We start from the raw sequence: 23,040 nt of genomic DNA on the forward strand, positions 1-23,040 counted from the left end.
TTTTTAAGAGTCTATCATTGTCCCATCTGTGTCTCCCAGTGAAAAGTTTTCAGGCCTGGGAAGGCTCACTGTTCTTTTCCTCACCAAGGGAAGCATGTTAGCTGCTGTCACAAGACAGTTGTTGGAACATCTCTGGAACCATAAAGGGCAAGGGAACGAGGAGGCTTTTTGTCTGAAGGATGTCACAGCAGTGAGAGATCAAAGAGTCAGCCCATTTCCAGATTATGAGTTGGGAACAGGTCTATTAGCTCCCAGTACTCACTCTTTCCTGAGTATCTGTTCAATATACATTGACAGTTGTCTTAATGGGAAGTCTGACACTGAAAACCACCATGCTCCTGGGCAGTCTGTCTCAGTTTTGTTCTCTGCTAGCTCAGAATCAGATCCAGGTGGGGATCTGTCCTAGAAGCACCCCAGATGGGATCCCCTCATGTCCCTCCTGCACCATCTGGCAGTGTTCTTGTACAGCTGTCCTGGGGGTGTTGGTAACTCATAGGTAGAAACCCCAAATCTGGATTGAAAAAACCCAACCAACAAACCCCAGCTGTTGTTACTGTACAGTTAATTTAGCTTGGGTTAATTCCCTGAGCACACTGTGTGGCCTGACACATGCTCAGCTAAAGGGAAGGCATCAGGACAGAGGTGAACAGTGGGGGGCCTGTGGTGCCAGCAGCTCCTTAACCCTGGGCTGCTGCTGAAAGAAAAACTCATGTGTGTGTGTGTGAAAAAACACATTTCCTCAAAAACCTGCTCTCTCTGTCTGGCAGCCTTAATCAACCTCAACCAAATACTAGAAACGATATTCTTATAATGGCATAATTCCAAGCAGGATTAAATCCTTCAGAAAATAAACCTCTGCCATGTTTTACGGAATATTATTTGATGTGAAATACAATAAAGCATTCATCATGTAAATATAATCTGGAATAATTCTCTTTTGCTGCCACCTGTGGCATCTTCTAAATCTGCAAGCAATCTACAGAGTGATTCAAGGAGTTTTTCACTAAAAACCTTAAATAATGCTGTCTGTGCTTTCTGGATCACTACTCATCTGTGCCCTTTCTCACCACTCTGCCCTCTCATTACACTGCTAATTGAGAACATTGTACAAGTCTCCTGTGTCTGACTGTTGTCTGCAGGCTACAGCCCATGATTTTGGGAACAACCTAGAAACTTCAGTCATGAAAGCACCTGGACTGCTGCATATGTAAAAGCACATAGGTACAAATGTTTTAGAAACAAAACTTCTAAAAACAGCTTTTAACATTTGTAACATGATTTTCTGTACAAAGTAATTTTTCTTGGGAGACAGTTGTAAAAAGTAATATGAGGACAAACCATTTTAAGTGCCTTGGTGTTGCTGGGGTGTGTAGTCAGCATTTCAGCACAAGACCTCTCCATCTGAGAATGAGTTTTGGCAGAAGCACACGGGATGCGCCAGTGTGATGTGTAAAGGCATTAGCAAGTGCTGGAAAAGGTGATGACACCAATGTCTGCCTCGGCTGTGGCTCTCCAGGTGCACTTAACTTGCATTTTAAAAAGAAAGAGATGTTTTTGCAGCAGCAGGGAGCTGTACACCACCGCACAGCTGGCAGTGAAGCACTGCAAGCGGAGCAGTCCCGACCACGGGAAGAGATAACTTCTGTTTGCTTTATGTCTCACACCATGCACGATCCATTAGTTGCCAAAGCAGTCAGCTGCTCGAGAGCGTCTATCTCCACACCAATAGCTGGAGAGAGTGAACTCCATAACCCTACCAGCCCAGAAGTTGTATTAGAAACACCCCAGCCGCTGCTCTGGTGCTCTCCGGGGTGCCAAACTCCCAACACCCAGCGGATGCAAAGCCCGCTCCCTTCTCCCTCCTGCTGTCTATCCTTAGGGCGGGGAGTCGCGGGCTGCCAGCCATCACCCGGCCCCGTCGGGCACGCGTAGGGCACCACTGACTCCTCTGGGCTGAGCAAGGCAGGGGCCGCCCCAGCCGGGCACCCCCGGCAGCCTGGGGCGCGGGGCCCGGCGGGGTGCCCGGAGCTCGCCTTCTCCGCGGGGCCGTGCCGCCCCCTCCCGGGGGGCGGCGGGCCCGGCCCGGCCTCGCCCGCCCTCAGGGCGCTTCCCCCGGCGGAGCCGTCGGAGGGGGCGCCGGCGGCCTCGCAGCGTCGGAAGCGGACCAGCTTCACGGCGGCGCAGCTGGAGACGCTGGAGCTGGTGTTCCAGGACACCATGTACCCCGACATCTACCTGCGGGAGAAACTGGCCGACGCTACGCAGATCCCCGAGTCCCGCATCCAGGTGAGGGGCGCCGGCTGTGCCGCGCCCGCCGCCGCGCCGGGGCCGCCGCGCGCCCCGGAGCGGCCCCGCTGCGCCCTCTCCGGGGTGGCCCGGACGGAGGACGGCTCGGCCCCCTACGCGTGGCCGCCGGCCGCCGGCTTCCCCCCCGGCCCCGGCTTCGAGGGCTTCCCGCCCGGCCAGCCCGGCGGGGCCGAGCCCGGCCCGTTCGCGGGGAGCGCCGCCGGCCCCTTCCCGCCGGCCCGCGCCTTCTGCGGGCAGTACTCGCCCGTGTCGGACGCCGAGGACACCAGCGGCTACTCGGAGTCGGGCTCGGAGTGGGAGGAGAACGCGCTCGGCCCCTTCCGCGCCCTCTGAGCGCCGCCGCGGCGGGACCGGCCGGGCCGGCTCAAGGCTCCCGCCGGAGCCGTCCCGCTGCTCGGGCGGGGAGCAGCCACACCGCGCTACCTCACTGCTGCTCTGCCACTGTTGCACTTTATCCGGTACTAACGGATTGTACCTATTTATTTAAGAAAGATACGGGTCGGCTCCATCAGCTGAGGGCATCTTTTTACACTGTATTTAAGCTTTCTTGTATCATGTTTAGTGTATCTATTTAACCTTCTTTAGGCAAAAAGCTAACTCAAATCCACTGTGTTTTTGGGGTGGGGGTTGGTCTTAAAAAAGAGTGATGGTCTGTTGGGGTTTTTTGACCAAGAAAATAAAGGTTTACATTTTTGATCTGTTTGTGTGTGTACCTGGGGTTTCTTACCTTGGCTGATGGTGGGGTAGAGAAGCGGAGATATCCCAGCTGCAGGTTCTCCTCCCAGGTCTTGGAGAGCTACAGGTGCAGTTCAGATGTTGATAAGAGACCTAAAGGGCCCGAAGGACAGGTTACAGAAAGTGCCTTAAACTTCCTCTGTCAGTGTTTGTCTTAAATCTGCCTTAAACAAACACCCGCATTCCTAAATGAAAATGGAAATGTCTGGCCTAAGTAATACAAATCCCCAAATCGCAAATGCTCAGACAAAAGTCTCCAGTCTGCCACTTATGCCAAGGATAATGTTAAACTAAGAGAAATGGGAGTATTTTGTGGACACTGTAAGGGTGCTTTAGCTGCAGGCAGGGAGCTCAGAAGCTGTGCACATGATCACTCGTGGGCTGAATGGCTCTGCACTGAGAATGGCAAAATCACTAGCAACAGAAGCCTCTCCTCTAATTCAATTTATTGGGAAAGGATACATTACTCTGTACGTATTTTGAGCATAAGGCCAATTCTTCCTGCTTACACAATAGTACTTCAGAGCCTAGCAGAGCAAGCTGTAAGTTATAGAAAAGCACCCCAAATGCCAGAAGCAGAGGAAAAATGACCCATGTACTGGTGGCAGAAATACCCTGTATCAGGAATCATGCCCCACAGAATAAGGTTACCAATGCACAAAATCCCTCAGTGTCACCCTGTAACATACCTGTGCTTGTGAGATCTGGGACAGCTGAGCACTGGTTGGACTGCAAGGTGAAGTGGCATGGCAGGGTTGCTGACAGCACTCTCCATCAAAAAACCCCCAGAGCTATCCTTGAAAAAAACATGAACCAAAAACCAACCAAACTACCTCAGACAGCAAGTGGACTTGGGTGCTATGCTGGGGAGCAGGCAAACCCCAGGAGAGAAGCACTTGCAGGAAGAGACAGAAAATGAGACCACGGTTTCTTGGGGGCTCAGGGTAAATTCAAGTTTACTGATTACAATAAATCAAAGTAACTTGTTCTGCAGACTTCATGTATGGTAGCTGCAGTGAGCTCTTGAGACTCCTGCTATGCTTGGGGTACACTCAGCAAAAATATTTCTATTTGTTACTGTCAACAAAATTCAAAATTCAACATTAGCTTTGAACACATCAGTACCCAAGGAGAAATGTAGCCTTTCAAAGAAAAGATGTGTATATTCACATTGCCTACATGAGTGGGACAAATTACATGTCAAATTAAATGGCTGATCACAAATGACAGAACTTTCTATGATATACTACTCTCCAATAATTAAAAAAAAAACTACAGAAAACATGCTGGAGAGCACATCCACAAGTGAAAACCATCATACCTAGGGAATCAGAGTTGAGACTGGGGTGTGGTGGTTACTGCAGTGTATTCTGTATCCAGTAGGATAAAAGGTTGTCATGAAAAGTAGGTTCCCAAATCCTCTGGTATCTACTAGTGTCTACAACTTGTCTCCCCCTCAGTTTGGGATGTTTGCCATCAACAGGGCCAAAATACCCTCCTGGTGTATCCTACTGGGAAGTCCTGCTCCTCAAAAGCAGTGAGTGCACGTGCTGAGCTCGAGTCCCAACAGCAGGACAGGATCAGAGCAGAGGGAGCAGCAGGCACCTGAGTATTGGGGTGCAAGGGGATGGTTCCTTCTTCCTGAGTTAGCTGCAGAGTAGATTACTTGCTGCCTGACTAAGCTTATGTACCTTAAATTAGGCTTTGGCACCTTTCTCTGTTTACATGAAAAGGGTGGTGGGAGAGGACTCCTCTCTGTCTTCTTTATCAAACAGATGGTAACACCACAAAACAACGAGTGATATAATGACAAAAGCAACTGCAGGGACCACTAGGATGTTCTATTGCATTATGAGAGGTAAGTTTTCCTGGGTAACTCAGCTGAATTACTGTTTATCATTATTTTATAGTATCTCTTGTAAATTTTTTAAATACCTTTTAAAACAGCTACTCACCTCATCCTCGTAACATTTCATTTTCAGCAATTAGCTTCTCTTAAAAAAATGACCTGAGACCATCTGCAAAAAATTTTGCATTTTTGTGAAATATATCAACTCTCATAGGTCAATTTATTCAGTTACAAATTTCATTGAGAATAAAAGATTTATGCATTTCTCTTAATTAACAGAACAAATGTAGCTAAATATAAACTCTGCACTAAAGTTTTGCAGTGGCACAATACCAACACAGAATACAGAAGCATCTTTAAACTATACAAAATTTTAAAATTGAAAATAATCCTGTTTACATATTCTTTATACATTAACATATAAAAGACCTTATTTAGTGAGGCATCTAAAAGAATCAAAAACATCTCTACAGCTATCTCTGAAAATCCATATCTGGAAACAATTCATTACACAGAAGCTTTACAAGACTATTTAAACAAACCAATACACACTTTTTACAAGATTAACATTCCAAAAGGTATAGGCAGGCTATCACTTCTCATTTTTGCAGTTTACCTCACTGGTTATCTTTAATTATAAAAATCTTCATATTTATATATGGTGGGTATTGTTGAATAACCAGTAATCTAATTTAAAACTTGTGCAAAACAAACAAGAATTTGGAAAAACAGTAAGTTTAACCAGTCACTTATATAAAACACCACCTAAAACACTTCTTTTGTCCCGTGTGCAGGGAAAAAGCCATAACCAATCTCTTTCTGGAAAGTTAACAGTTACATTTTTATATTCCTTCATTAGACTCCTTCTATAAGTTATGATAAATTAAGAGTTCCAACAAGACACTGACTGATCGATAGACCTGCCCAACATCCTCCAGTTGACAGCTTATGTTTGCTGGCTGTATCCTGCTGCTGCTTCCTTAGGTCAGGGCTTCCCAAGGGCTGACCTGGCAGCTCTGAAGAGCTACACAGAGGTGTAGCTTTACACAACAAAGACCTGCCATGTGGCTACTAACTCCAGCCATTTCCTCTTCAGCACTTCTAACATACCAGGAGATCCAACAGCAAGAGGTGTGCAGAATTAATCTGAACTTTTAAAAACCAAGTTCAAATGATATGAAAGTATGCTTTCAAGTTTACTATAATCAATGCAATTACTAAGAGATTACCAGTTAGCAAAACTACTGCATGTGAATAACAAATGGAGAAATCTAATGTAACGCTGGCCAGTAATGCTGGTTTCCTTAAGAAGCAGATATAATATATTTAAAAGGGTCCTTTCTGAGAGGTTTTCTCTTCCCTTATCTTCTGGCAGTTACGGTATTTGGTGAAGCCTATAGAAAGGAAGAAGATTTTCCAGAACTGCTTGCTGTACACTTGAAAGGAAGTTTTCAGTCTCTGTTGGTGTTATTGGCTGCAAAAGCATGCAAGTTTCCCATCTGGCTCAGACCACTCTGAATATGTGCAACATGGATCTCAACGTTATTCTGAAAACAGCTATGGGAAGATAAAAAGAATGAAAGTAAGAAATGCTGAACCCCATATGTAAGAGTTATGTCTGAATATCTCTATAGTGAAAAACCAAGATCTGAGCCTAGCCAGCAAAAAAATTCAGATGAATCAGCGAGCAGTACATACAAATGCAACTTGACAGAGAAGTATGAGAAAACACAACTTGCACACACAAGAGTCACTGACTTAAAACACTTAAACACTTAACATGTCCAGAGTTAGTGAACTTAAAATATTATGAAGAGATGCTAAAATGGCCAAAATAAGTATCACAAAATGGAAACATCACCCCTTTCTTTCCTGGGTACATCAACCTTCACTTGAATCAATTCCAATATGCAATTTGCAGGGTTGATTATAAAGAAGTTTCACTAATGTCTGAGGTTTGGTTTTGTTTTTCCTAATGAAAATTGCTATAAAACAGCATTTCTCAATAACTATATTAAAATCAAAAGGCCATCCTTTTGGGAAAAAAAATTAAAAATTCAGGTATACAGCCTCCCATTATAATGTAGCAATACAAGTAGTAAGGGTAAGAAAAAATACTTAGCATTTGGATTTATTTTCTGAATGACATAATTTAGCAGCATAAAACGCTTATCACAAATTGCTGGAGGCTGCAGAGAAGAATCACGACTCTCTTGCTACCACATTCTTGCTATTTTTATGATGCCTCCTCAGGCAGCTGCTCATGACAACTGCTGAAAAATGGCCCATGAAGACTAGACTGGCCTTTGATCTGGCACAATATGGCTGCTCTTCTGTTTCTTGGCTTAAAATCTTGCCAATGGAAGCTGCTCAGAACCTCTAATTGTCTCATATGCCACCTTTTGATATTTACAGACAAGAGTATGCTAAAGGTATACTGAAATGGTACTGTTCTCTGGTTAAAAATACTTGTATTACTGGTGAGATTTCAAAATCTGACAATGTTCTAAAATAAGATTTTGTCATAAATTACTAAAGAACAAGAAAGTCTAGTTGTTGCTTCATCAATTAAGCACTTTTTAACTTTTTTCTTTAATATGTTACTTCACTGATAGGTTCAAACAGAAAACTACTCATTTCACAATCACTTTAAGAAGCCCCCCTTTTAGATGGGACCCTTCCTGTAAGTAGAAGTTACCAGATTAAACCCCTTAATTATAATCAATGTTCACCTCTAAAATACAGTAAGACCTATCACAAAGCGTGTAATTAGGAATTAAATATTCAAAAAGTAATACCTGATATTTGAGGAGTCTATTGAATTCTTAATGTCATTTAATGAATCTGTTAGTGATTTAAATTCAAAGGAATTCAGATCACCTCCTTCTGCTAGACACTGTAGAAGAAAACAAAAAATGTTCTCACAGTTCAGCACAAAAACTGGCAGAGCTTTAATACTACGTATTGTATGGGAGAAGCTATTTTGTGCCAACTTTTTACCTTAATTTGCAGTAATATTGCTGTAAGTCTAGAGATAAGATCAGTTAGATTTTCACTCTCCACGCAGAGTTGTCCTGTTGACAAGGTATTTGCTTGTCTGACGACCTCCTGAGCCTCCTCTTCACACCTGCGCCTCAGATCCGTGGGCTGGTCAGCCGGCTGGAGGCCCTGGTCAGGAGCAAGCTGCAGGGGTATGAAGGGGAGAAATTCAGAATGAAGATGTCCTTTGCATTTGGTGGAGGTGTGAAATGAGATGTTTTCAAAGACAGTTTGTGTGTGTAGAGTACACAGTGTTTTTTCTTTATGGATGTCTACTTGAGAACATGCCACTGGTATCGGGAAAAGTGTTGCTCAAAGGCAGCTCAAATTCCAGAGAAGGAATCCAACACAGCTACCAATAGTTTCATTTCAGTGTGACCCCCACCCACCCCCTATTCCCAGGAAATTCAGTTTTCTAATTAGGTTGAGCAAAAGCACCAAGTACACAGAGATTCCAGCAAAACTTACCTCATAGCAATACTGTTGAACTTTATGCAAAACTTTATTTAAGTCTTTGTTTAGTTGTTCTAGATCTAGAACAATAGTTGCATATCTCCTCTGAAACTCAATGCCAATTGGCATGGAATAGGATTTCTGTGGAAAACACAAAGCATATAAAAGTTAATCCAATACTAGACTTTGGACTCATCAAAAGGAGCTTTTACTTGAAAATAATACTGAGATATTTGAAATCCTGGTGTGAAATAGCAAAATGTTAACATACAAAATATTAAAATGCAGTATTACTATTTAAAACTCCGGTGAAACTGTGTAGGTAACAACTATGCTTTTATTCCCTTCCTGAAGTGCTACAATAATCCATGGTGGTAAATGCTACAGAAAATGACTGTGGTGTGACCTGCTTTTTCCTCCAGTAGCTGGGCATGGCTTCTCCCTACTGGCTGAGCAGAAAACTGCTGCCAGCAGAGGAATAGTACAGGACAATATGGCCTCGACCACCTCTGCTGCAGGATGGGAGGCACATTTGGCTTGTAACTTATTGGTCACTTGAGGATGACTCAGTGCTACACACCTTCTGTTACAGCTAACAGTTCGGCCACAAAAGAAAGTTACTAGAGCTTATATTTGGTAACAGTATTTTGCAAGCATGATTTTCCAGAAAAAAGAATAAATACCAAAATACAGTACCTTTCTTCTTACACCCGTTTTAGAATACAGCTTGACATTGTTGGGGTGATATTTATGAAATTGAAACAAAACATACAATATATTATAAAATTTCCTCTCCAAATTGCCTCTTGCAAGAGAAGCTAGAGGTAGTTCCAGCCACAGGATGAGATACAGGTACCTCCTACAAGCAAAACTTGTAGCTATAGATTTCACACACAAGATAAAGCAAACTGCAAAGTCAAGAGCCTCCATAAGGATAATCCTGGTCAAAAACTCAAAAGCTTTGAATTACGAGTTCAGTTCAAAGTTCCCCATTAAACCTAATCACTGAGATGTTGTCCAGGGATTTACAAATCTGAATACCAATTTAACAGTGCATTAAACTAACACCATAATTTTAGAATTCACTGGAAAGTGGCACAAATTTGGCATACTTTCTGCAGCTGTGGAACATAAAAAAACCCTATCTTTCAGACCTTCTCCAGTGACCAGTTCCCTTAGAGCAAACTGAACTGCTCCAGCTTAGCTGTGAAAGCTGCAGACAATGATGAATTCCCTGTTGGAGAGGAAAGGCTAAGGGCATTCTATGCTAGTGATGACAAAAGAAATATTTCTCAGCAGCAGCACTACTTCTGACCTGGCACAACCCAAGACCTGGAAACACTGATGAACAGCTAAACTGACAAGAGATGGATGGCTTTCAGTAGAGGGGAGCAGGTAACACCTCTGTCACCAAGGATCTAGATGCTTCTCTGAGACAACCAGCATTACCTTTACCTTGTTTTTATTGCACCTCCTTTCAATTTTTACATGTTTATCCAAATGTTTACTGGTTTATGTACACAGTAATTTGTTTATAGCCTGCAACTCAGACTAGTACAGGGATGTCAAGAAAAATTAGACAAAAAATGTACAGTTGTATACATTAATAGCTTCTCTGAAGGCATCCCCTGACTCATGTAAATTTATTATTATTGCCAGAAAATAGTGGCCTACATTCAGTACAGTTTCTGATTTTGGTCAGTTCCATTTTTTTCTATATTGAATCAGTCATTGATCAGAAGTCTTCACAAAAGGATCACTTTAAACCAAACAGCAGTGGTACTCTAACAATTATCAAATGACAAATGTATGAATTATTACCAAAGTCTGACAATTAAGGTACACCTGAATGAACTCAGAGGATTCAATTTTATTCAAGTTCAGGTATGTTATTGATGTTGAAGTGAACTGGGGTCAGAAAAAGATTCTTGTTCAAAGAAAATATATTTTAAAGGAGAAGCAACACATACTCGGTGGCACAAACACAGATGGGATTGCCAAGGGACAAAGAGGATTAGAAGATGGGCTAAGAATATGGGCCAATAGGAAGGTATCACATCCTCTATTTTTATCAGGACAGCCTTGAGTAGTAATAGGGGTTGCTTTATGATTGCTGGTTTTCAAAGGAAGTAGAGCAGAGAAGAATGTCAAAGTATCTCAAAGTCCTTAGCCAGGTTACAATTGAGCTAAAATGTAGCAAATTTAGCATTTATTTCTGTATTTCCTTCCCAGTTGCTTTTTTGCTCTTTCAATTCTGTGGAAAAAGGAGACGAAGAAAAGTAACAATTCAGGTAATTTATGACTTAATAGCTGAGCTAACATTCAGGTTCTTGCTAGAGGAAGGATACTGTCATCCTATGGACCTTATCTATGCAAAAGTACGAATATCTCAAAAAAAAATTTAAGAAGAGCTGGAAATTTTTCATTATCAGAGTTGCAGGTTGCAATGACATGTTTTAATCTTGCTTCTCTTTGCATCTAGTTTAGTTACTAACACACAAAATACAAGAAAAATAACGTAGTAACTGAAATGATAACAAGGTTTTGAAGAACAACACCATGGCACAGAAGAAGAAAATTATAGAGACAGAGATGGGGCAGTAGGAAGCAGAGTAACAGAATGCACACAATCACTGAGATTCACAATCCCAGGAGAATTCCATGGGAAAAAAAACCCAACTGTTTCAAGAAATAAACCAAGTGTTTTCCCTTCTTCTCCACAAACATTTAGCCTTCTGTACACTGCAGAGACAGCAGCCTGGATGGATGCGGGCAGAAGGCTGAGACTGAGACCTTTCTCAAGTTAATTTATAGCCATGGGTGGTAGAAGAGCCACTCTTATAATTTTGATTTACTGACTGCTGTTTAGATAAAGTTAGCAAGAAAAACTCTTCTGCTGCTGCTGCTAATTACACTGTAGCTGCTGTGGTACTGTAACTTTAAATGCCAGTCAAGGGCACTCAGAGCTTTATACAAAATACATAATTTTTACACAAATATCTCTGAATGAGTAATTGCTTTAACCATCTACCATCTGCAAAACAGTTTTAGTATAAATGTCTTACCATATAAACTTGTACTCCAAATTCTCAAGGTACAGAGTATTTCTTTACTTTATGTGTTAACTGACACGTGCTACCCTGACATAACACTAATCAGTTTCCAAAGCACAGTTCTTTCAAAGGAGAATCATATTTGAAACAACTGATCTCTCTGACTTGTCTTTAAAAATAATAAAGACATTTCATGTCATAAAAAGAAACAAAATACAGATTTTATTTAGACTACACTCCTTATTTGCATTAGCTGTTAAAGCACATCCTGTTTTAATAATAAAAAAGAGAACATTCTCACCAGCTTTTCTGCTTCCGTGTTCATCTCTCTCAATTGTTTGATGTGCTCCTTCTTGATCATAAGGATTTTTGATAACCTGGTCTAAAACAAAGGAACTATTTTTAGAAAGAATAGGTCCTTAAGCAGTTTTGAAATGCCATAGAAATTCAAGATAAAGAAAACATACCTGTTTCTTTCATAATTTAAAATGTATTTCTCACTTGTTGATCAAGTTAAGAAGCAGAAATAAAAACTAATTAAAATTAAATGATGGAATTTCCAGAGATTTTTAAAGCTATTCCAAGTGCCCTAAATTTATGAGTGCTAAAATCCATTAGCTAAAATTTCCTATAGGAAGACTAACATGATTTATGGCCAGCTAGAGGCAGAAGAACCTTTTTTTAATAGGCTGAAGGAGAGTGAAGTGTGTTATGGTCATGATACTACAATTAGTATCACTCACCTTACTGCACCTTTTTTCCCACACAGTTCTCAGCTGTGCCCTCCACCAAGCACCAGCCCTTTGTGCAAACTCCTGCAGTTAACCCTGGTATAGAGATTGGATCTGTTTTGTACAGAATAACTCTGGGCTTTCCATTTCCCTCTTCTATAATGGGAATACGCTGTGTCTCCTGCCCTGGGGACCTAGCAGGCTGAGGTGGAAACCCCTGGGAGCACCTTCAACATACTCATCACTCCCAAAACTATTCATACTCTAGGGCCCTGAGAGAAATCCTAGCTTCACTACAACCAGCAACACTTTTATTACTGGAGTAAACAGAGCAAAAAAAATTTCAGGTTTTATAAATTCCAGAGGGGTTAACTGCATCCTAGCAGTGAAACACGTGACTGGGAGAAATAGGAACTCCTAGTTCAACACACATCTGATTTATATATAATCACTTTTGTGATTTTTAAGTTCAGTCTTAATGCAGCCAGGTTGCTTACCCCCACAAATTGTAATTAGAAAATTGTTCCAGGATCTCTTGCAGCTAATGAGGAATAGTCTGGGAATTTCCATGCTAAATGCATTCTTTTTCACTTCATAGCAATTTGTTCAGAAGTGCCAAACAGCCAAAGCTGTTTTTCAGCTAAATATAGTGTTCCCTCCTTGTATTTATCCCTGTTTATTCAGAGACAATAAAATCATCTCTTCCCCACTGTTCTTCCACCAGACTAAGCACAACCCAAGCCTTTTCAGACTCCCTTAAAGGGCTCTTCATCTAAACTTTTGAGGTGCTTTTTGTATCTTTTTCCATCCACTGCCATCTTTCCTGTGTGTGAGCACAGGAAGCCTGTAACAGTATTCTGAATGACACACCAGGAAACTAAACCTGTAAAATGGCATCAGTACTTCTCTCTTTCTTCTCCAAATACTTTGCCAGATGCATCTTATGAATGGATAGTGAGCCATGGCCAGAGGCACAGAGGCAACACTGCATGGGTTATCAGCCTCCCAATTCCAGCTGCTCACTTCTGTCCTTGTGCAGTCCCCCAGTGACAGCACTTACATTTTTGCTCTTTGCATTTCGCATGAAGAACCCAGTCACAGAAGAGATAATGACAAAAAAATTCAGAAGGGGCAAGAAAGAAAAGGTTTAAAATTGTTACTTGTGAGCTGGATTGCCTCTTTAATCTAGTTTCTAACACACCACACAAGTGCTCATGTTGCCAATAAAACACCTGTGAGGAACAAAAGCACTGTACAACATCTGCCACTGCTGCCAAAAAGTTCCTTGTCAAGCTCTGCTGTCATCAACATCCAGCAACTGCCACATTCTTCTCCTTCATGAAGTTGATGAGTCCCCAAATTAATGCAGAATGCATAAATTGTTCCCCGAATTTGCAAGGCATTTGATTCTTAACTTCTGCTTTGACGTGCAGACACATGTGAGGATGCACAGTGCTAGTTCTCCATTTGATGAGCTTGGATTTTCTATTCTATTCGTCCTACTCCAAGATATATTCCAGTGATTAGGATAATCTGATTCTGAGGATTTTCACTGTATCTATCATGTCCACCAACTTTCTCTCAGGGGTACATTTTATTACATAGACCTCCATTTTCATCTGCCAGTGAATGCTATAATTCAGTTCAGCCCTATTTGTCTTGAGAAATTCTTGCCTAACAACTCTATTTTCACCATAACTCATCCTGTTTACTGTTACAATTTATAGTTCTCAATAAACTGGAAACAAGTTTTTAGTACAATGCTTTTCCGCATTAAAAGGAATGAAGGGACAACCCAACCAGAATGTTTAGATTTTCACTTCTGATTTCATTTGTTAGTCATCAAATATGAGCGTTTCAAAATGTAGCGTGTGATAACTTACTATGCAATATTTTCAAAATTTTCATAAGGAGAAAACAGCCAAAAACCGAGTGCCCATTTTCAGATTGTTCCTCGTGCATTTAAGTTGGGAAGATCCCTCCTCTCCCCCGGTGCAGACACGGGGTCACTGCGGTGCCCGTGCTGCATCACCACACTCCCTCTGCCGGGCATGCAGCGACCCTGCCAACATCTGCTTTGTCCTACAGTGCTGCCTTCCCATCGAATCCTTCACCCCCAAACAAACAAGGAAGCAGGGAGGAAGGAAAATAAAAAAAGCTGTAGCTGAATACTTGAAAAAACGTCCTCCAAATTAAAATACTGTCTAGGATGTACAAATGCAATATATCGATTCTGACCTGCCATATAGCATACGAAATACGTAGGGATACATCACATAATTAATTAAGCATGAAAGATTAAAAAAAAATATTACTCATTTATTGCTGACTTTATTCTTAATATCATGTTAATTTTTGAGCCAGTCTTCTAATGCATCAGTCCACAGTCTCAGATGTCAAACTGTAACATGTAGTAATAAATATAAAGATTTAGAAAAACTAAGACAGTGTAGAACAATGATTAAAATTGTAGTTACAAGTCCCAATGTCTGCTTAAAACGTCAAGTTATAGGTAAAGAGAATATTCCTAATATTTATTTGTCATTGTATGTATGTGATTTTGAATTCATTTCCTCTTCTTCCCAATTAATTTCAGATAAGAGAAATAAAGGGCTGGGTTGAAACCTTATTTGAGGTGTGCTCTGTATTTTCTCTTTTGTCCAAAATTCTTCCCATAAAATGGTTTCTTTGTGGTCTTATAAATAACAGCCTGGTAATAGTTTTCGAGAAAGTTTTCTTGGAATCAAACTGTTTTTGACCATTAATTTATGAATCAACATTAAATGAGAAAAAGGGATTTGACTTTTTTTAAGTACCAATCTATCAGAAAGGCTAAAAAAACCATCCCGAACAGCAACCCTTAACACAAAAATACATCTGGACTGGTGAATACAGCACAATCAATAATCAGCATTCACCAGTCTCATGTATTGTACAACACCAAATTTCAGTACCTCCTAAAACTTCTAATTAAAAAATTGATTCTTAAAAACAATGCTTCAAGTCCTTCAATAAATGTTTAAGCCCTGTGATTCTTTGTCATTGCTCAAATAGACAAACACCAAAAATCTGTGGATAGATTTTATTCAAAGCATTCTGAAAATCTTCAAGCAAGAATAAATATTAATGTGGTATCTTTGTAAAACGCCACCATTTGCAAGAGGCGTATACTTGTAAAACTCAGATTTCCTTACACTGAGTAGTAACATACAACCACATGTGACTGACAAATCACACATTTTCATATTTAAAATGCAGAAACAATATCATAAACAGATCAATTTGATGTACTAAGTGGATGTAAAGCTCAATACACCTTAGTTACCGAGTCTCACTGATCATAGTCCGTGACTCAAACGGGACAGCTGCAGATACAGTTTAGCTGCATAAAGACTGTATCTTTTGTGTATTTCAATGTCATACACAACTGTGTACAGCTGAAATACACAAAAGACTGTATCTTTTGTGTATTTCAATTTTACCATAATTAATCTTATAGCAACTACATCTATTTTCAATTTTCTTAGCTAAGCTAGATGCCATGCCACCTTTTTCAAAATCAGCTTCATACAAGTTTCCTTTTAAAAAGCTGAATAGATGATACTGTCAAACAAAATTCATTATGTTGAATGGCCCAAATGTTAGTGTGTCATGTGAGCTTCTGACACAAATTTATTCATTTGACCAATTACACAGACTTTAAAATCTGAGAGTCATTTTATTTCTCAGTTCTTAATATTTTAAACATGAATCATTTCAATCTCCTTTGGCATGTTCAAAACTGCTTTTCTTGTTAAAGACTTCAATCACTGATCTTAAGCTAAGCCAACATGAGCAATTACATTCCTCCACCACCCTGGAAAATGCTCCAATGTGTTTTAATATTCAGTGAGCCTCAGCTTCCTAACATTACTTGTCTGTGCTCTTCTGAACTAGTACACAAAAAAACTGAGAAATTATTTCGTAGAAGTGAAGAAAAAAAGGATTTTCTGTGTAGCATCTATGAAATGAATGTTTTCTTGCACGGAAATGAGGGTTGCTTTTCTTCTAGAACATTATATAACATAAAATATATATGATAATGCATAGGCAAACGTTCTTTGCACAATGCAACTATACTTTAAATAAAAAAGAAGTCTTAAAGTCTGCACATAAAAGTAATAATTTTTTTTTTAAAGATAAAATGGTAGATCTGGGAAAATAAGACACTTTTGAGGACCTCTGTGGTCTAAACAGCTGCATATTTCAAAAGTTATAAACAAGTGAGAAAATTAAGAAAGAGGGAATATAAACCAAATATGAACGTCTCTTCAAAAGTTAATTTGGCTATAAATACTTGTCACAAATTAACAGAAGGTCATTGAACTGCAGAAGAATTGGCAGAAAAAACACAAAAGGACAATAAACAACAAAATTAGGAGCTGCAGTTAATACTTACCACTTGAATGAGAAATTCTACTGGAAAGCCTCCTAGTGTTTCACTGTCTGTGCCTGAAATTTTGTTTTTCCATGAAGATTGTCCTAATAAAGGATCACTGTCCTATAAAGGATAAAACATCTAAATGAATACCTTCTTTTCAGAGGGTTTCACTAAAATTTTGATCATGCTAAATAACGTCAGAAAATGAATCTCAAAATCTTTTTAAGGTAACAGCTCCAACATGTATCAAAAAAACACTTCAGTGATTAACACCACTTGAACAAAGGAACTCACTGTGATTGGAGACTGGAGTGAAGGAGTGTATGGCAATCGGGGAGGAGTCATGAAGAAGCGCGAAGGCCGTTGCTTCTGTCCGAAGGCAGCGATGGGCATGGTTTCATGAGGCTCGTTACTCTGCCGGACACGGACAGGGAAAGGGAAATTAAGGATATACTTCAGGGTCTGATTAGTTTTTACCCTTTTGGAACACGTAATTTATTTCTGGGATCTGGACTAGCCATGCCTACCCACACCCCAACCCAACAGCGGGAAAAGATTAACGATTTGCTTTTGGCCTAGGAGTTTTCAAAGTGTTCTGGCATCACAGCAAATAAAACCTGCATGAACATTTCCAAAAATGCCATTGGCAGGAAAATCGCAGCAGGAGTTCAGCAGAGGATCCAAACTCAGATCATGACAGAGACTAGAAGTATAATGTAGATCCAACACCACACAAGATACAAAAGAAAGTGAGGTCCTCCAGAAATCTTCCAGTCTAGGCTGGACTGCCTGGCAGGAGCCAGGGAGATAATCTCCAATTGTTTGACCAAAACAACATCCTCCCAGGTAGCTTCATTAGCACAAGAAACTCCAAAATCAAGTTCAGTCAACGCATAATACTTGTTTCCAACTCCCACAGCCCTTTCCAGACTTTGGGAAATCACAAAGGGACAAGGCTTTCTTGAACATTTTCTGCAAATCCTGGTAGGATCTCATTGCAGAATTCTCTTTGGGATCTTATACTACTCATTGTATTTATTCATACTGAACTCAGGCTATTTTAACAGCCTACAATAGCTGGTCTAGTAAATTATTCCACCCTGAGCCATTTAGCTTTAATCATAGAGGGTTATCCTGTTCTGTAAAACCATAAACAGTAAAATTTTATTATCCTGGAATTTCCCATGCATCTGTTATGCTTGTTTCTACTTTATGACAATACCACCCGGGTGTAATTTCTTATTTTTGTTTAAAGCATATCATTGCAGATTTTTAAAATTTCATTTTCTTATTACAGCTACTTTTAGACTGTGTCGTTAATACTTACAAGAACTTCATAATCTGGGACTGTGTGTGTTCCAAGACCTGCCCTGTCAAAAGTCACCCTGTAGGTAGCATTAAGAGTGTCTACAGCATCAATTTGTCCAGTGAACAGACCATCGTGGACACCTCGCAAACGGGCTGAAAAGCACAACAGGAGAACCAAGAAACCAAACATTACAATGCTATGATACGAATAAAAAAACCAGATTTATTACATCTTATGCAAGTAATTCTTCATATACATACTTAAAAGGCCATATATTAAATGATTTTTTACAAAATTTAAGTTTGAAGGTCAAATATTTCCCTAATTTAATCCTTAGTACTACATTTACATCTAAGAAACTCCCACTGTTTCATACCCAGTACCTTCTGACAGACAGATTTTGCAGGCAAAAGTCAATTTCCAGATGATTTTGCACAGCATTTCTCTCTGAACCCCTCCTCTGATGACTGCACATTTAGCAAAAAAAAGTGTGGAAGGCAGGTTGTTCCACACTGGAAGGATACAGGTCTAGGAAAGTGAGGAGAGGCAGTGTGGTGCATGTCTGCTCTTCAGCAAGAGCTAAGGGCAGCGGTGTGCAACACAAAAAATGCAATGAACACTCATGGCTTGAATAGGAGATACTGAAGTGAAAAGCACCTGGACCAAAATTAGACAGGAGAGAGGAATTCAAATTTTCATAAAACTAGGCAAAACCTGTGGAATATTTTCAATAATATTCCTTCCTCAGTTATGTGTAAGGTTTTTTAGCAAGGCAATGTCATGTTGAGCATACATGTCCAACTACACTGCAATACCAATTGTATATCTGCTTCAAAACAGGTAGTTTTCTATTTTTGGAAAAATTAAGTTCAAGTTTATATTAGGTCAGATTTTAAACTCAGCCAACACTCAGAATTTCAAAATTAAGCATCTCCCTCTCTCCAAAATGTGTTGGATATACTAGATATGTAAAAAAATCCTACAATTTGAACAGCAGAAACAATAAGGCATACTAAGCTTGCACCTCAAAACCTTATCACTGTTATAAAAATACCACCTAATCTTCACAAGCACCTTCCAATGAACGAACAAAAAACTGATACAATTTTGATGTTTTACATTTGTTACAATTATGTGCACTAAGTGGATTATGACTTACTAAAATCTTATCAAAATACACTTGGCTGCTTATTTTGTTTGTTTTTAAGAAATTACCTGTAACTTTTGTTCCTATTACAAGTGGTAATGGAATTTCTTCTGGAAGATCTTTGAACTGTGAAAGATCTGCAACTTTCCGCTGCTGCAAAAGTCTGATTTTCTGCCGTTTCTGTTTTAATGCTGACCTCTCTTCCTCAAAGAATGCAGAGGAACACCTGCAATATCATTAGATAAAATATATATTATACTTTAATCACTCAAAACATATATATGTGAAGGCACATCATATAAATAGGCACAGTTTAAAAAATCAGTGCGAGAAAATGAAAAAGGTTGGGATGATGTGTTCAAGAGAAAAAAAATCTCGTTTAATGCATTTAGACAAGCTTACTCAGAATTCTCACCCTTAAAATAAGAGTCTATTTTAAAATAATACTCAGGAATAGTAGCTGTTGCACTAGTATATGTAAAGAGCACAACATTTCAGGATTTTTTCTGCTTATAAGGATCCATCTAGGGTCACAAAGCAGCTAAGGCTGGCCCCAGTCTGCTCTGGATGCCAGTTCAATGCACGTGAGGAGGGCGTCCTGCGAGCGCCCTGGCTGTCAGCACTTACTGGTACACAGGAGATCCCTCTTACGTGTGCTTATTAGCCCAATTAAGCTAACTAAGTATGAAAGGGCACCAGCCTCAGCACATAAAAGGGCACTTCTCTGTCTCATCTCCTTGCACCTGTGCAAAGCACAGCTCAGCCCCAAAATCTGCTACACCGATGAACTGTTCTGAGATTGATCATAGTAAAAGTGTATTTGATCTTGGGCTACTGTGTAAAAATCAGATCATCTCTAGTAGTCCCCTTCCCCATTTTGCAGGGTAGGGTTGTTCTTAAAATGCAAGCTTAAAGATGGAAGGCTCACTCTCAAAGTGCTTATTTTGTATTAATTTTCATTTCTAACATACTGAATAGGCAACATTCATGAGGGAGATAAGCACAAAGCACAAAGACATCAAAGACTCAAACTTATCTTTCATTCCTTCCTAAAAAAAGTTTCTTCATTCTCATGTCAATGAAAGAAGCAATTTTAAAAAGGTGCACAAATGTTATTTTAAGTCTGCCTGATTGCAGAAAGTTATTTATCAAATATTTTGCCACCTTTGTTAATCGCTTTACTGCAGAAAAATGCAGATTAAACATTTTCTGTGGAACTCATACAGTTATATATTGATTACTGATCAATATTTTATCAAGTTATTTGAGAAGACTTTGTCAACTCTGCTGATGGTTCCCTCTACTACAATACACATTATTTTCTGACTTAAATCCCTTCAAGATATTCCTCAGTCATCTCCAGCCCAGTACTAAGAAGTCAGCTCCTTTTTTCAAGTCGGTTTCTACTACTCTCCTATTATATGCTGAAACATTCTTAGGCTTTCTGCTCTATATCCCTCACTGGGAGAGTTCCACAAAGCCCTTTTACTTTTCTCCATGATTTCTCTTCCTGGCATTGTGCACAAGACTGTAAGCACTAAGGGGCCAGGATGCTGAGACCATTTTGTTTCACACTGACCAGCAGTTTCACACTCTATATGCACACACCAGTTGCCTTTTATCTTATACATGTTTTTTAAGTATATGGGGCATAGGCCACCTGTTTTCTCCCAGTGTTAACACAACGAGATCCTAGTCCTAAGCAAGACATGGGAGAAAAACATAAGCAAGAATGAACTGAAGCTGTGAGGTACTTTTGTCAGGTAATGCAGAAATGCACTGCACTGAAGGCTCCCATATGAGGCTTTCCAATCATATCAGCACAGAAATCACCACTTTGTATAGTCTAGCTTTTGTATAGCCTAGAAATTCTGTTGTAGATTGAGGCTGTAGGTGTGTGTCCCACTCACCAGTTTACCACTCAAGAGTAGAATGTGTTTACCTGGAATTATGTACTGTTCCAGTGCTCCTCTTAGAAAATTAAAATATCTGGAAAGGGATGTGGCAGACATAGAGAGGGATAGTGGCTGGGAAACTTAGGAAGAGCTTACTTGGATATTCTCATTTATTGATGCTACTGACTTCATATTTACTACTGGGGAGGAACAGGTGTGAAATAATGCTTGAAGTGGGCTGTGAGTATCAAGTTGCAAAATGCAGGTCAGAGCTTTTCAAGTCCATTGAGGAGAAGAATGGCTAACCACAGTGAGACAACAAAATAGGCCAAAAAAAAGAAAAAAAAAGAAAAAAAAGAAAAGGAAAAAAGAAAAGCAATAGAGACTTTGTATTAGTCCTTCTAATAATGTCCAGGGTTTTGCACTAGGAACAGCAAATATCACCTAATGCTTTTTGACTCATGCTCTTAGAAATACAAATTGAAATGCTGATGTACTAATCACTGACCTTGGAAGGTCCCTACAACAGCAACTACTGTTTTACTGATAGCTCAGATGGTCTTAAAAAGTCTCTGTCCCAAATGCAGTAACTAAGGATATAGAAACTATCTGCAATACATTTCTGGCTTCTGTTAAAGGAAACCTCCACCCCAGCATTCCCCAAATGCATTTAATAAAGGTTATCTTCATGCCATCCTATGAAAAAATGAAGATTAAAACTATGGTACAGATCAAAATTGCAAACTCATTAGTTTTCTGTAGAGACTTCTTAAGAGGTTGAACATTTCTTCACAGTTTTTACCTTGCTTGTGAGAATTTGAATTAACAGAGGAATCACCATCATCATGTAGTGGCAGGAAAAGCAGATCTAAGCTTAATTCATACCCACTGCTATTCCACAAGCCAAGTTAAGTTTATACAGAGTACACAAAACTAACTATTACCTCTTCCTTTTCCTGGTGCATATCTTTCCCCACAGTCTACAGGAATCTTACAAGCTTTGCAGGCTCTCATGAAGAATACTGCTGTGCCAATTAAACACACTGTTGATGTGTGATAGGACATTTAAGGTAGCAGCACACATAAGAAAATACTACAATATATTTAAACAAACAAAAAAAAAGATGAAAACCATGTGCATAACTATCAGAGAGACACTATTATCCTCTGCCATCAACACTGTGGCTGCAAAATGTTATTTGAATCTCTCATGGGGAGATATCAGTGTTGACATGGTATATAGCTTACCTCCATATGATGAGGACAGAGACAAGAAATTTCTAACAGAATGTAAAATAAAAAATCTTTGCTCTAGAGAAAGATGAAAATTGTCTTGAAAAAGCATTAAATATTTTAGAATAATTCAAAATCTTTTAAAACTAAGACCAAAGACTTATGACACCTTGAAAGAGACTACCAGTAATTTAAAAAACAGTATTAGTGAAGAAATAAAAAGCAAACAGGAATGCTTATTTCATGTAGCTATAAAGCAGTAACTCAAAGCTTGCATTAACAAACAATCAGACTCTTTATGCAGTCAAATACTTCTACTTCAGAATTTAGATAAAGCAATTTCCTGCCTATTTAGACCTTTGGCTCCTTTAGCACGAGTCTCTCTTTTTAAAAAAATAACTCCATGATAGCTGAATAAAAAAAAAACCCAAATCAAACCCAAATCCACTCTCCACATGGCTTTAAAAAAGAAAAAACCAACCCAAAGACCCCCTGAAAAACAAAAGGAAATTTGAACCCACCAGGCTGGATGGGGTTTTGCAATCTGATGTAGACAACGTTTTCCTTTTTAAAAAGTCTCTCTTTTTAAAAAAATAACTATGATAGCTGAACAAAAAAACCCCAAATCCGCTCTCCACATGGCTTAAAAAAAAAGAAAAAACCAACCCAAAGACCCCCTGAAAAACAAAAGGAAATTTGAACCCACCAGGCTGGATGGGGTTTTGCAATCTGATGTAGACAACGTTCCTGCCCAGGGCATCCCCTGACCCCAGCCCCTGCTGGAACCAGACAATCTTTAAGGTCCCTTCCAACCCAAACCATTCCAAGACTCTGAAGTTTTACCAATGGCCCACCAGACTGCTGAATGA

The 23,040-nt window shown here is 39.8% G+C and overlaps 2 protein-coding genes across 2 annotated transcripts in view; one reads left to right on the plus strand and one right to left on the minus strand.

Moving 5' to 3' along the window:
* Nucleotides 1-1,665: 1,665 nt before the first annotated feature.
* MIXL1 (Mix paired-like homeobox) lies at nt 1,666-2,680 on the plus strand. Its single transcript, XM_041425124.1, has 2 exons — nt 1,666-1,692; nt 1,933-2,680. The coding sequence occupies exons 1-2, from the start codon at nt 1,666-1,668 to the stop codon at nt 2,638-2,640; spliced, it is 735 nt and encodes a 244-aa protein (XP_041281058.1). The 3' UTR covers nt 2,641-2,680.
* Nucleotides 2,681-5,074: 2,394 nt separating this feature from the next.
* Nucleotides 5,075-23,040, minus strand: part of LIN9 (lin-9 DREAM MuvB core complex component) — a 38,706-nt gene continuing 20,740 nt past the window's right edge. Inside the window, exons 7-15 of the mRNA XM_041425113.1 lie at nt 19,112-19,269; nt 17,915-18,048; nt 16,882-17,001; nt 16,606-16,707; nt 11,738-11,818; nt 8,399-8,524; nt 7,892-8,074; nt 7,690-7,787; nt 5,075-6,448 (exon numbers count right to left, since the gene is read on the minus strand). Coding sequence (XP_041281047.1) covers nt 6,343-6,448; nt 7,690-7,787; nt 7,892-8,074; nt 8,399-8,524; nt 11,738-11,818; nt 16,606-16,707; nt 16,882-17,001; nt 17,915-18,048; nt 19,112-19,269 — 1,108 coding nt within the window. The 3' untranslated portion in view covers nt 5,075-6,342. The remainder of the gene's footprint in view (nt 6,449-7,689; nt 7,788-7,891; nt 8,075-8,398; nt 8,525-11,737; nt 11,819-16,605; nt 16,708-16,881; nt 17,002-17,914; nt 18,049-19,111; nt 19,270-23,040) is intronic.

The sequence above is a fragment of the Onychostruthus taczanowskii genome, unplaced genomic scaffold (genome assembly GCF_017590055.1).
Source record: "Onychostruthus taczanowskii isolate IOZ18803 unplaced genomic scaffold, ASM1759005v1 scaffold87, whole genome shotgun sequence".
Classification (NCBI taxonomy): Eukaryota; Metazoa; Chordata; class Aves; order Passeriformes; family Passeridae; genus Onychostruthus; species Onychostruthus taczanowskii.

Bases quoted from the DNA above. Each gene is read 5' to 3' on its own strand.
- MIXL1 (XM_041425124.1), top strand. From the start codon at position 1,666: ATGCACGATCCATTAGTTGCCAAAGCA. The intron at 1,693-1,932 runs GTCAGCTGCTCG...GGGCACGCGTAG, and splicing joins ATCCATTAGTTGCCAAAGCA to GGCACCACTGACTCCTCTGG.